The 13445-nt window shown below is 39.7% G+C and overlaps 1 protein-coding gene across 6 annotated transcripts in view; it reads right to left on the bottom strand.

Moving 5' to 3' along the window:
- The window catches only part of ipcef1 (interaction protein for cytohesin exchange factors 1), a 162926-nt gene that overhangs the window by 42726 nt on the left and 106755 nt on the right, over window positions 1-13445 (bottom strand). For all 6 annotated transcript variants that reach the window (XM_048600998.1, XM_048600997.1, XM_048601001.1 and 3 more), the window contains 4 exons: window positions 12512-12583; window positions 5974-6041; window positions 5782-5870; window positions 2454-2808 (listed from right to left, as the gene is read on the bottom strand). In XM_048600998.1, coding sequence (XP_048456955.1) covers window positions 2454-2808; window positions 5782-5870; window positions 5974-6041; window positions 12512-12583 — 584 coding nt within the window. The remainder of the gene's footprint in view (window positions 1-2453; window positions 2809-5781; window positions 5871-5973; window positions 6042-12511; window positions 12584-13445) is intronic.

Consider the following 13445-nt stretch of genomic DNA (forward strand, 5'->3'; position numbering starts at 1 on the left):
AGTAGTGTTGTCATTGTTTCCCTTGCTAGTGGTATGTCTATTGATGTAAATAGGGCAGTGACATCAAACGATATCATGGTCTCCTCGTCATCTATCCTTATGTCTTTGATGGAGTTGAGGAATTCTTGGGCTGAGTGGATTGAGTGGGGTGACTTGTTGACTAGGTGCCTGAGTCTCCCTTGTAGTTCCTTGGCTAATCTGCGTGATGGAGTGCTTGGTAGGGAGACTATGGGTGTGAGGGGTACTTCCGGCTTGTGCACTTTAGGGAGGCCGTAGAATTGGGGTGTGTTGGTTCCTTCGGGTTTCATTCTTGAGAAGTCTGCTTTGTTGATCTGTTCTGTTTGCTTAATTCTTTTTAGCGTGTAGAGGATTTTGTTGCCTAGTTGCGGTGTTGGGTCAGTTTATACTGGCCGGTATGTGTTCTCGTTGGTGAGCAGTGCTTGTGTCTTGGAGATTTTATTCAGTATCACTGTCATGCGCCCTTTGTCTGCAGGCAGTATTGTGATGGTCTTGTCCTTCTTTAATCCTTCCAGGGCCTGTCTTTCCTGTGTGTTGAGGGTGTTGAGTTCGCTCCTTCTGGTTAGTGTCGGGATTACTGTCTGTCTTATCGTTTGTTGTGTTTCTTCGTTGATATTGTTGGTCTTTAGTGTGGCTTCCAGTGTGTCTCAGAATTCCGTTTTGTTGGTGTCCCTGTAGTTGTAGTTCAGTCCTTGGGTGAGAACGGCTTTTTCTGTGCCTGTCAGTTTCCTGTCGGAGAGGTTTCTGATCCATGTGTCTGTTCTGTTGTTGTTTTTGTGGGTAAGTGTGGTTAGCTTGTCTTGAAGGGTCTGTCTTTCTTGGCTGTTGTGGTCTGTTGGCTGATGTTGATGGCTCGTTCCATGTCGGTTGTCCAGTCTTGATTGGTAGCTTCCAGGAATAACGTATTTTGGCGCATAATTTCTCTGTTGTATTTGTGGAGCCAGTGGTGTGCATCGTTTATCATTACCCTTACCATCTTGCGGCCGTTTTGTTCTGCTGTTTTCTGGGCTTGTGGGTTGTTGACGGGTGGTTTGTACTTCACACTGCGTGGTAATACCTGGTTCCTGAGGCATCCATGTAGGAAGTAGAGTTGTTTGCGGGTTGCGCTCTCTCGTTTGGCATAGGTTTCCCATTTTCTTGCCAATTTGAGCGTGTTACGCCCGTCGGTCTCTATGGTTTTGGAGTAGATTTGTAGCTTGGGTTGTGGGTGTTGAGGTTGGTTGGCTGGCTGAGCTGGTTTCTTGTTTTGCAGACTCACCACAAGACTTCTATGACCACTGGGCATCAGAGTGGCACACAAGCCCACGTCAACCCTACGACAACTGCTCACCCGAACTAAAGATTCGTTCCCCGCCATGGACAGGACCAATGTCATCTGCAAGATCCCCTGCAGTGACTGTGAGAAACACTACATCAGACAAACAGGAAGGAAACTAACAACAAGAGTACATGAACACCAACTGGCTACAAAAGACACAACCAGTACTCACTCATCTCAATTCACATGGACAAGGAGAACCACCATTTCGACTGGGACAACACCAAAATCCTGAGACAAGCTAGGCAGAGACAGGCACGAGAATTCCTAGAAGCCTGGCACTCCACAAAGCATGCTATTAATAAACATATTGAACTCGACCCCATTTCCATTCCACCACAAAGGAAAACCGGAAGTGAGGCAATCCATCTCAATGGACCCCAGAGTTTAAAAACCAGGTGGGAAAACACACCGACGCTTCATCGGAGGCTGCACTGAGGATATTACCCAGCATGGTAACGAAACGTCTGCGAAACAAGAAACCAGCTCGGCGAGCCAACCAACCTCAAATACCCATTTTCTGTACACAAAGTACTGTGTTCAAACTTTGTACTATTTTTCAGGTACCAAGGGGCTTGTGGAGCCTATTGCTTTTTCTAGAAGTTCTGAGGAACATTCATAACAAACGCAAAGCATTACTTTGTTCCTTTCTCCACTGATGCTGCCGGAAACACTACGGAGTTTCTCCAGCACTTTATGCTTTATTGTAACTCCCACATGTTGTGCTCCCAGTTGCATTTGTAACATTTGAAATTATGTTGGTAGTATGAATTGAGCACATCATTGAAAGATTCATAAGTGTCCGGTGTGAACTTGAATTATATACTCCAGGGAAACCAGAAAGTTTCAAGACAATTCCTTCTCTTTGTTTGTTTAACTGATCTTATTCAAAATGTTACAATCGCCATTCCCTGACAGCTTCAGAGGCTGATGAATTAAAAATCTAAGAATGGAAGCAGTGATGCCTCAATCATTGTAACCCTTTCAACACTCATTTTCTAGATTCACTCAGTCCAGCTATCTTGGTGCAACAGATGTTAAGAGATTCTTACCTGAGTCTCAACAGAAAGAAAGAAAAACCTTTTGAAAATATATTGTATTAAATGCACATGCTTACCTTTCGCAGATGCGGTTAGAACTGTTAATTGTTCTGCTGTCCTGGCATTTTCTCCAGTAAGAGTAAACTGTGGGGCTTCTGCAGTTAAGTTCTCATGTGATCCAGAGGTAATTCCTTTTTGGTCAGATTGTGCAGGTTCACATATTTCCTGTTGTGAAGATCCCACACAGGATTTCAAAGCAGATGTCAAGTACTGGAGCCCACCATCAGAACTGGAGGAATTAATAGTGGCAAGCTCCCAATCGGAATATAGTGATGGTGAAGCTGCAGATGCGTTTGATCTCCTGGAACTTTCTGGTGAAGAGTAAGAACTTGAAATTTCAGTAGACACAATTGATGATGGAAGAGAAGGTGCCTGCAGGTTTAGAAAAGCCAAAGTTTTATTTATTCTCTATCACATTTAATGTAAGATTTTGAAAATATGTAGCCAGTTCCATTTATGAAATATATAAAAAAGAGTCTGTATTCCTATCATAGTTAATTGCATACTTTTCAAAGATAACCCTAAGTCATCACACACACCAAACTCACGAACATTAATGAACCAAATATAGCAGTTAACAAAAGGTTGGTTATGAATGACTAATTAATCTGGCTGAGGGAGGAATATTGACCAAGAAAAATAAATTCCTGCTCTTCTTTGACTCATACAATGGCATCTTTAGCGTCCAAATGAACAACAGAATTAATGTCTCTTCTAAAAGACCACACCTCCTCTATATCATTACAATTAGTACAATGTGTACCAAATCCTAGAGTAGAATTGAACTAAAACATTGGTTCAGTGAAAGCTCAATAAATCTTGCAATTTCTTCTAAAAATTTGCTTTGTACTGTAGTTGGTGATTCATGTCAAGTAGATTTCTAACTTGTTCAGATCATTGCAGAAGGTGCAATGCTTAAAACTTTTACTCTGTGTACACGTTGCTTTCTCATGTTCCTGTGGAATAGGAACATTCAGTGTTGTCTGCCCACCTCTGTCCAATGCAAATAACAATGCCAATAGTCTACCTCATACAAACTAAATATCTTTGATCATGCACAGGAATAAATGTATTCGCAGAGTGATGCAATCTAAATCACAAACCAGCCAGTCTAACACTAACAGTGTCAAAGTATTGAGTACATCTCCTTCTAGGTATTTAGAAATGTCAACATAAATATTGAATTAGTACATCTCTGGTGGGAAAACACAATTAATACTTTTTATACATGTGGAACTCGTAGTAGTACAGGTATCATGGTCACATAACCTTTGCCTATGCTCAGTTCTCTATGAGTTCATGAATTAATATAAACCATCATGTTGTATTGTCTTTGGAAGCGTAGCACTTAAACCATCACAACCAAAGATCAATGTCACAGGATATTTCACATGGACTTTTCCAGCAGATGAGCATTAAAGCATGCCAAATTAAACTCAATTTTCTTAGAAAATATTATCACAAGGCACTAGTGGATTTGCTTTACTAAATTTGTATCTGACATAGTTCCTTGGAAGTGGCGTCCCAGATAGATAGGATAGTGAAGAAGGCATTTGGTATGCTTGCCTTTACTTGTCACTGCATTGAGTATAGGAGTTGGGAGGTCATGTTGTGTCTTTACAGGACATTGGTTAGGCCACTTTTAGAATACCGTGTTCAGTTCTGGTCTCCCTGCTTTAGAAAAGATGTTGTGAAACTTGAAACGGTTCAAAGAAGATTTACAAGAATGTTGCCAAGGTTGGAGAGTTTGAGCTATAGGGAGAGGCCGAACAGGCTGGGCCTATTTTCCCTGGAGCTTTGGAGGCTGAAGGGTGACCTTATAGAAGTTTATAAAATCACGGGGGAGTGAATAGGGTGAATAACCAAGGTCTTTTCCCCGAGGTGGGTGAGTCCAAAACTAGAGGGCATAGGTTTAAGGTGAGAGTGGAAAGATTTAAAACGGACCTAAGGGGCAACTTTCTCATGCAGAGTGTAGTGCGTGTATGGAATGAGCTGCCAGAGGAAGTGGTTGAGGCTGGTACAGTTTCATCTAGACGGATATATGAATAGGAAGGGTTTTGAGGGATATGGGCCAAAATGCTGGCAAATGGGACTAGATTAATTTAGGATATCTGGTTGGCATGGACGAGTTGGACCGAAAGGCCTGTTTCCATGCTGTACAGTTCAATGACTCTATGACTTGAAGTCAATGATCCTCATTTGCTATGCTGAGACAAGTCTAACAAATTCATTTACTTCCAACAACGTCTAATTTAGCTATCAGGTTTGATTCCAATAATTTCCTTTTGTTAGAACATATGATCAGACACTTCAAAACAATTTTAAGGCAAAACTTCCCGTATAGATCAGTATTCCAATACATGGAAAATATTCTCCATGGTCCTTGTTACTATCCTTAGATCTTGAAAGGTATATAGGCCCCAAATAAATTGAAATGTTGGTGTTTTTTGTAGGAACTGTCAGTTTGCATTTAGAACCACGGAAAGCTCAGGATATCATTTGGTTAATTTCAATCTGTACAATTTCTTTGATACAGCGATTCAAAACTAGCCTCACTGTCACACCTTCTTTCTTCATTTGTCCCTCTAGTAAATTAAAATGGGTACCTTAATATTTCAGCATTTTGATGAACAAATCTATTATTTATTATTTCAACTTGTTTATAAATCAAAAGCATGTGGTTTTTATATTCAAGATTTATAATTAAGAATTTGAGCAGTGCTATGAAATTAAAATGTGAAAATATTAACTTAGCTGGATCTTATAGCTGACATTACAAATCGATAATTTTGTTCACCTCCTCATTTTTTAAAGCTGGCAGCTATTGATTCTGCTCACTCCTACTTCACTGGTGGTTGGTTGATATTGGTAGGGCTTGGTGAATGGCTAGGTTAACACCTGGGATAAATTGGGTAGGAGGCAGTAGGATTTTTTTTATTCCCCATTTTCCCATTTAGGCAAAACTGACAGTACAGATAAATGATGAATTGGTTCCCACCATATCCCAAATGTATAACTTCCTGCTACTTCTTCCCACAACAATACATTCATATTCCATTCATGCATTTATCTCAAACTGAAATAGAAAATAAAAGCAGTTAACATTTGTTTTCAGGAAGATTGATAGTGTCTCACCTAAAATTGGACAAATGCTAAGAAATGATCCTTAAAAGAGTAGACAATGGCAGAGCTTTAAAGCAATAATAGCAGCAGGAATTCTACAACTTCCACTAAACTGAAATCCGACTGATTGCCATATGTATCTTAGCTTATGTATTGTCCAATGCAATACAATGTCTGTACAATGATTCTTCACATGTTTATGTTGTACTACACAACGTTTACCTGCTGTTCTTCTAGTTGTGATGCATTTGATAAGGATGAGTCATCTGGTGGAATATCCATATCTTCTTGCTCACTCTCACTCCAACATTCTGCAGCAAGTAGGAATTCAACAGAAGATTTTGTTTGTAGAAAATCTTTGACGGACAAGCTGGACATTACGAAGAATTTTCTACTCATCAATAAAGCACATACCTCCATTTTTTGAATCCGAAGCTGGAAGAACATACTCAATAGCAGCTAAACCCATTTTATTGATCCACCTAAAAGATTAATGAGAATTATAGTTTGATATTACACATCCTGAATTCTGTAAATTTTTATTAATGACAATGAATCTACCAATTTATCGTCCAAAGTTATTCACTATGAAATGTACATATCACTCCCCCTAACCACGTCTTTAACAAAGCTTTTAGAAATTGTAGGTAGTATTGTTTTCAGATTCCAGCTACAGAAATATCCTTGTCTATACATGGTCAGGTAGTATATTTGGAGTTGCTTCACTGGGTCACAGTGTCAGAATAACCCATTCGCACAAGTGAGGTGGCACCTTCATTCTGGTATGAATTATTCTCTCCAGTCCATTTGACACAGGAAGTTCCTTGCTTCTTCTCAGGAATGGAAGCAATTTAGCTTGAAGTCTTAATTTCTGGTCGTAAACCTGTGATTCCCGCCAGAAAATTATTGAATGCAGTGTTCGGGTAAAGGGTGGTGTTCTGATGAAAGGGAGTGATTTAAATTATTAACATGGTTTCTCTCTCCATAGATGCTGTCTGACCTAATTAAAATTTCTAGCATTCTCATTATCAACATCAAGATTGGTTTTGGCAGTTATGTTCCCAGTGCTGGCAATCTCACGCTAATGAGGCTGGAATGAAAACAATGGACCAGTTATTCTGATAGTGTTCCAGCAGTGTAGACTGGAATTACATGTTGGAATCACATCAAGTCCCTGATAAAGCTGACTCCAAAGAAATTGCCTGGAAATTGAAAATTCCGATAGGCAATTTCCCCGCATCTTGAACGTTCACAAAAAAACTCTTAATGTCAGAAACAGTTCTGATTTCTGAATTCATTTAAGCTTAATAGTTACAGAGGAAAACTTAAAAAGATTTAAAACATTCTCTAACTTCTAGCTAACTATTAGATTGAAACCCAACTCACCACTGACCCTGCCCCGAGCTACATTCCACCCCAATCTGTGAGAACCCCTGAGACATGTCACCTCCCACCCTCTGACCCAATCCAACCCCCACAAAACAACTCTCACTTCCCAAATATCCAAGATCACCACCTCTCCTGACCTGACCCCACACAGACCCAACAACACCTGACCCAACCCCAAAAGACTCAGAACCCACCCACCTACTGCTCCCTGCCCCCAATCCAGCGGCCTTGCATATCCTCCGAACTGACAACCCCACTCAAACACCAAACTGACACAACTGCCCTACTGATCTAAGTTCCACCCCATAACCTGACACCCTGACTCATAAGCACTCATTCGCCTTCCTGACACTTTACCCAGCTGGTATCTTACTACCTCACCCTACCTGGCACTCTAAAGTGTTACCTGTCTGGCAACTTTCACTTCTTGCTCGCCTAACACCTGTTCTGACCTCCCTTTCCTGGTATTCTACTCACCCACCTAACCTTTCACTCACTGAATACCCTACACTCCTTGCAAAACTGGCACCTAACTCACCTCACCCACATGGCATCTTTCCCCTCACCCATTGCATCCTATACCCATGTTTATCTTACATACTTAACATTTCACAGTAGCTTCTACAGTGTCCAGTAGACATTTAAATTGCAGAATACTGTCTGATTGCTCTAAAAGGGGTCATGGATTCTGTGATGACATGCTGCACTGCTGGATTCCTGGACAAATTTATAACAGAAAGACTCTGTCCAGAAATCTCCAACATAGAAGTCACTAAAAGGTAAGAGGTTTTTTTTTTAAAGTCTGATGATAAAGTTTGGGCCAATAACTCCTTAAGGTAAGTTACAGAAGACTTTAGCATTCATACAGCTATATTTCCTAAAGATGAGGGATCAACTTTAGGTGAGGAAGAACAAAAGTTCATTATCATACTTAAGTCTCTTTAAAATCTGGTACTGTCAAGTGCACTGAAGTATTTATTCTCCAGTGGTTTAATTCAGATCAGTCTTTTTCAAATCCTGTTATCTTCCCCATTTCCAGTTTAAGTAGGGCTCACAACAAAATCTCATGTCATGTTTCAGCATTATTGGCAATCAGCTGGAGGAGAAGAAATATTAAAACTAGTGAAGAAAACTGCAATGCACATGCCATTCAGTGTTGGATTACTTGGATGATGTAGAGTTCTTGTGTGTAAGGCTGAGAATCACACTATTGGTTACAATGGAACATTAGCAGCGCCAGATTATAAACAGAAAATTCTGTAAATACCCTACAGGTCGGGTAATATCTTTTGAGAAAGGAACAGCATTAACATTTCACAAACCTTTATCAGAACTGGCCAAGTTAAAGATTTAACATTTTCTAAGCAAATGTAGTCAGAGAAGAGATGGTATTTGGAGGGGCTAGGGAGCAATGGAGAATAGAGCAGAAAGGAAGGCCCATAATAGTGTGGAGGACAGAATTGATTTACTGACAAAAGAAATGTTGCTACAACACAAACTGGGTGGAATTAGGTCCAATAAAGGAACTAAGCATTACAAAATGCAGAATCATTACCAACGCTTATTAGAAATATTCCAATTGAAAGAAAAAGAGAAGTTAATCACCTCTTTAACTCAGATTCTGAGCATTATGAAGGAAAGAGATAAAAAGGCCAGAGATGCATCTCCAGCATTTGCATGGGAAGGAAATATGGGAAGAATGGAGCAAGATGTCATGCAGGAGACAGTCTCTTTGGATAACTGGAAGGGAAGGGGAGGACCAAATGCCTGGTTCTAGCATTGCATAAAAATTGGCAAAATTGGCTAGGCTGAACAGTTAAAAGTGAAGGATAGATTGTTGGAAGCTGAGGACAAAGTAGACTCTATTGTGGTTCAAGGAGGAAGGATACATAAAGGTAAGCATGGCTATGACCGATGTTGATTCATTGAATGACATGTTGAAAACTCCCAACAAGATTTTGCTAATACAATAATCAAATTTCAGTAATTACTCTACACCTTATTTCGTATTTCTTCTTATTCGGAACAAATTCTTTATTTCTTTGGACTTTGATTAGCACATTGTGTAGTTTGCATACATCAGCCGGCAAACAGGACTGTACTTTAAAAAATAGAAACTTATTTCAACAAGCTCCTTAAATGCGACCTGTAAAATCTCTAAATTTGGCTTGAGTGGGAATTAATTGTAATCCTGCCTGATGCAGAGAATTTGACGACTAAAACAAGTATGGCCACCAACAAAGCTTTGTTTATGGTGACATAGTTCCCTCTCAAAACATTCTGTGTAGGTTCTGTTTTATTCTATAACAAAGGCCCACCAATGCTGTCTTCTCATGCCACCTCTTGCTTCCGGAAACCATAGAAATGTATGACACATAATTTATAATACATAATTTAATAGCAATATAATTTATAACACTGGAGCTACCAGCTGCTTGGACCTTAAGGTGCTTTTGGGTGCATTGCCCACTTATCATCCTCAATTGGACATGTATCCCCCATAGATAGTCACATAATTGGTTTCCTCTTCAAACACCTCTTCCAGGATACTGCCACAATCACTGTTAGTTCCTAGCCTGGATTCTAGCCTTGTCATTGTAATAGAGACCCTAGAACTAAAATTCAGTCCCCTAACATTGTTTCTCTCCTTACAAATATTGGCAGACCTACTGAGTACTCCCAGCCTTTTCTATCGTCATTCTTTATCCCCTTATTTCCGTATATTTCTTTGTTTCACATGCTTATATACTCTTACCTTAAAAAATGTAATGGTCTTCACTTGCTCCATGTCAAAAGTCTACTCGTTCCTATAAATGTCTCCAGAATAACCTTGCTGCTGCCCTCTCTCCTCAATCTTTTTACGATAATTTTAAATTGTATCTCCTTATAACTGACTCCACTAATGAAAATATTCTTTTGCTTTTTGTTTTGTAAGTGAGAATGGGCTCAGTTACTTAACTTACTCAACACTAGACACTCATGTCTCCACAATGACTTCTCTATTCATCATATAATGCGATTTACACATTTGTTGCCAATTTGGTTTTATTTTCACATACTGTACATCTTCCAGATTAGGGAAAAGCAGATTAGGAAAGTCAACACACGGCTAAATGAGTGGTGTGACAAGGAGTGGGTTCACTTCATGAGACACGAGCTCTAATACTGAGACAGGAAGGAGCTGTACCTTTGAGACCTATCAGGAAGTAAAAGTAAGACTAGATAAGTAAAGCTATAAAATAATTACGTGATTGGAAAGAACTGCATTTACTGATGACAAAGTGAATCAGAAAAATATTGTAAATGTCAAAATGAATGAAGCAATAAGGATAACATGCATGCACAGAGATTAAATAAAATCACACAGCATTTAACATAATTACTAAAATCATTGGTGGCAGAGGTCATGATCTGGAAGGTATTGTCAAAGAAGGTTTGGCAAGTAGTATTGGTATATCAAGTACATGGTGTTGTTGATGCCACTTTGCCTCTGTTGTGGAGCAAGTGATTGATTAACATGATGAAGAAGTGCTGATTAAGTTGATTGTATTGTCCTGGATGATTTTGAGCTTGATGCGTGTTGTTGGAGCTGCACTCGTCTAGGCAAGTGGAGATTATTCCGTCACACTCCTGACTTACACCTTCTCGCTGGTGGACAAGCTTTGAAGGGTCAGGAAATGAGCCTTAGAATTCCCTGCCTCGGACCTGCTGTTGTAGCCACAGTGTTTATGTGGACCCAATTACATTTTTGGTCAATGGCAACTGCTAGGATATTGATTGTAGGGGATTCAGCTATAATGATGCTGTTGAATGTCAAGGGGAGATGCTTAGATACTCCCCTCTTGGAGATGATTAATTTTATGTGGTGCAAATGTTACCATTTCCAAATGTTGACAAGTGAGTCATACTAAATGAACCATAGTAGGCACATAACAAATAAAAACTACTTAAACCACTGGTATAACAATGACAGCATTATCCAAAGAAAAATGAATGAACTGGAAGCAATAATTTGTAGAGGGAATCCTGTAATAGGAGGGATAATTGAAACATGACAACACAGGGTGGAAAATAAAATCTGAAAGAATTGCAAATGCTGTAAATCAGAGACAAAAACAGAAGTTGCTGGAAAAGTGCAGTCAGTCTGGCAGCATCTGTGAAGAAAAAAATCAGAGTTAATGTTTTGGGTCCAGTCACCCTTCCTCAGAACTGATGGTGGCTGGGAAAACATCGGTTTATATGCAGAAAATAGGGAGGGGGATGGCGGAGGGAGTAAATGATAGGATAAAGGATAGAGCCCAAAGAGAGAGAAGAGCAATTGGATAGACAAAGGATTTGATAATGATCTGACTAGGAGGGTGAATAACTGTTAATGGGGACTGTTAGTGACTAACAATAAGTATTGTGTGATGGCAGGCTATGTGATAACAGGACCTGGTGTGTGGAGTAAGGGGCTAAGACATAGGAGAGTTTATGTCCTAAAATTATTGAACTCAATATTGAGTCTGGAAGGCTGCAAGGTCCCCAAGCGGAAAATGAGGTTTGTTCTTCCAGCTTGCGTTGAACTTCGCTGGAACACTGCAGCAAGCCAGGGGCAGAGATATTGACCAGGGAATAGGGTGGTGTGATAAAGTGGCAGGCAATGGGTAGCTCAGGGTCTTTTTTGCAAGCAGAATGTAGATGCTCTGTGAAGCGGTCACCCAGTCTATGCTTCATTTCCCCAATGTAGAGGAGATCACATTGTGAGCAGCGAATGCAGTCGACTAGATTCTGAGAAATGCAGGTTAAGTGTCGCTTCACCTGGAAGGTATTTTTGGGCCCTTGGATAATGGGGAGGGAGGAGGTAAATGGGCAGGTGTTACACCTTTGCCTTAAAGGGGAAGGTGCCATGTGGCTGTGGGGGGGTGTTGGGGGTGAAGTAAGAGTGGATCAGGGTGTCACGGAGGGAACGGTCCCTGTGGAAGGTGGACAAGGGAACAGAGGGGAATATGTGTCTGGTATTGGCATCTCACTGGATGTGGCGGAAATGGCTCCTGATGATCTTCTGAATGTGGATGCTGGTGGGATCCACATAACACAGAGTTAGGATTATCAATTATAACAAATGTAGGAAATAAAGGGGAATCTGACCTCGTGAAACATAACAATGACAATAGAGAAAATGATGTAACTAATAATATGATCAATACACTTTTACTCATGTTGAAATCAACTTTAATTTCTATTTCCTACTCTAACTCATTCTTTCCTTCTACCTCCTCACCAGACTACTTTATGTTTTGTACTGCACTCTCCTAGTTTTCAAACACTGAAGTTAATATTACAGAATTACGCAGAAAAAATTACTGCAGATGCAGATACTGCAAATTACAGAATTACCACTTTTTCCCCTATTTTTGTCAGGTTTGTTGATGTCCTTCAGTATGGGTCTTGGTCCTTCAGTTTGCTTTCTCAATTAAACACAACAGACACAAAACTGAAAAATGCATTTCAGCCATCTGCGTATAATTGTTCAACATCATTGCAACTAAACCACAAAACAGCCCCACTAACAAATACTTACTTGCTCATTTCATCAGCATTCTCTGCAGCAAAATAGAACTTCTTGAACTGTGGATGGCTTGCCTTTATTGCACTTGATTAAGAAAACAGGAAACAAATAGTAAATACAAATTTCCATTGTAAAGGTCAAATTGCTGGGTTTTTTAGACTATTTGCTCACAATTACCATCATACTCAGAAATATTTGCATTGATTTTAAATAGTGGAAACAGTCCTGCAAAATGTCAGTGATTCAATTGGAACAGAGATTTTGATAATTTCTAATTATTATAGTTCAAACATCAGCATGAGTATTTACAATTTCTTTACAACTCCTTATATTATTAAAGTATTTGCCTAAAAAGTTGATCTAAAGAGGGATTTTAACTTTGCCTATATATTATTAGCATGATTATGTAACTGTATTGCCAATGTGCATTTTATTTATTTCCTTCTTCATAGTCATTTACGGCAAGGGAAACAACCATTTGGTGAATTGAATCAATGCTGAGCATTCCATCGAGCAATCCAGTCAGTCCCATTCCCTTAGTCTATCTCTGTCATCTTCAAGTTAGTTCTTTCAAAGGCTCATTCAATTTTCTTTTGAAATCATTTGTCATCTCTGCTTTCAGCAACCTCACAGGCAGTAAATTCCAGATCATTACTATTCAAGATATAAAGAAGTTCTATCTTTCAATCTTCCCCACGCCACCTGCTCAAAACATTTCAAGGAACCCATCATCCTCCCTAAACTGCAGTGAACTGAACTGGACAGAATATTCTGGTTGTGTCTTAAACAGAGCTTTATAAAGTTTCACCTTAACTTACCCGTGTTTATACTTAATGCCTCTATTTATGAATCCCAATATTCCATACGTTTTGCTGATTACGCCCTCAATGTGTCTTGCCACCTCAAAGGTGTATGCACATGAATCCCTAATGCACCTCTGTCCTTG

Source organism: Rhincodon typus, chromosome 9 (genome assembly GCF_021869965.1).
Source record: "Rhincodon typus isolate 14 chromosome 9, sRhiTyp1.1, whole genome shotgun sequence".
Lineage (NCBI taxonomy): Eukaryota > Metazoa > Chordata > Chondrichthyes > Orectolobiformes > Rhincodontidae > Rhincodon > Rhincodon typus.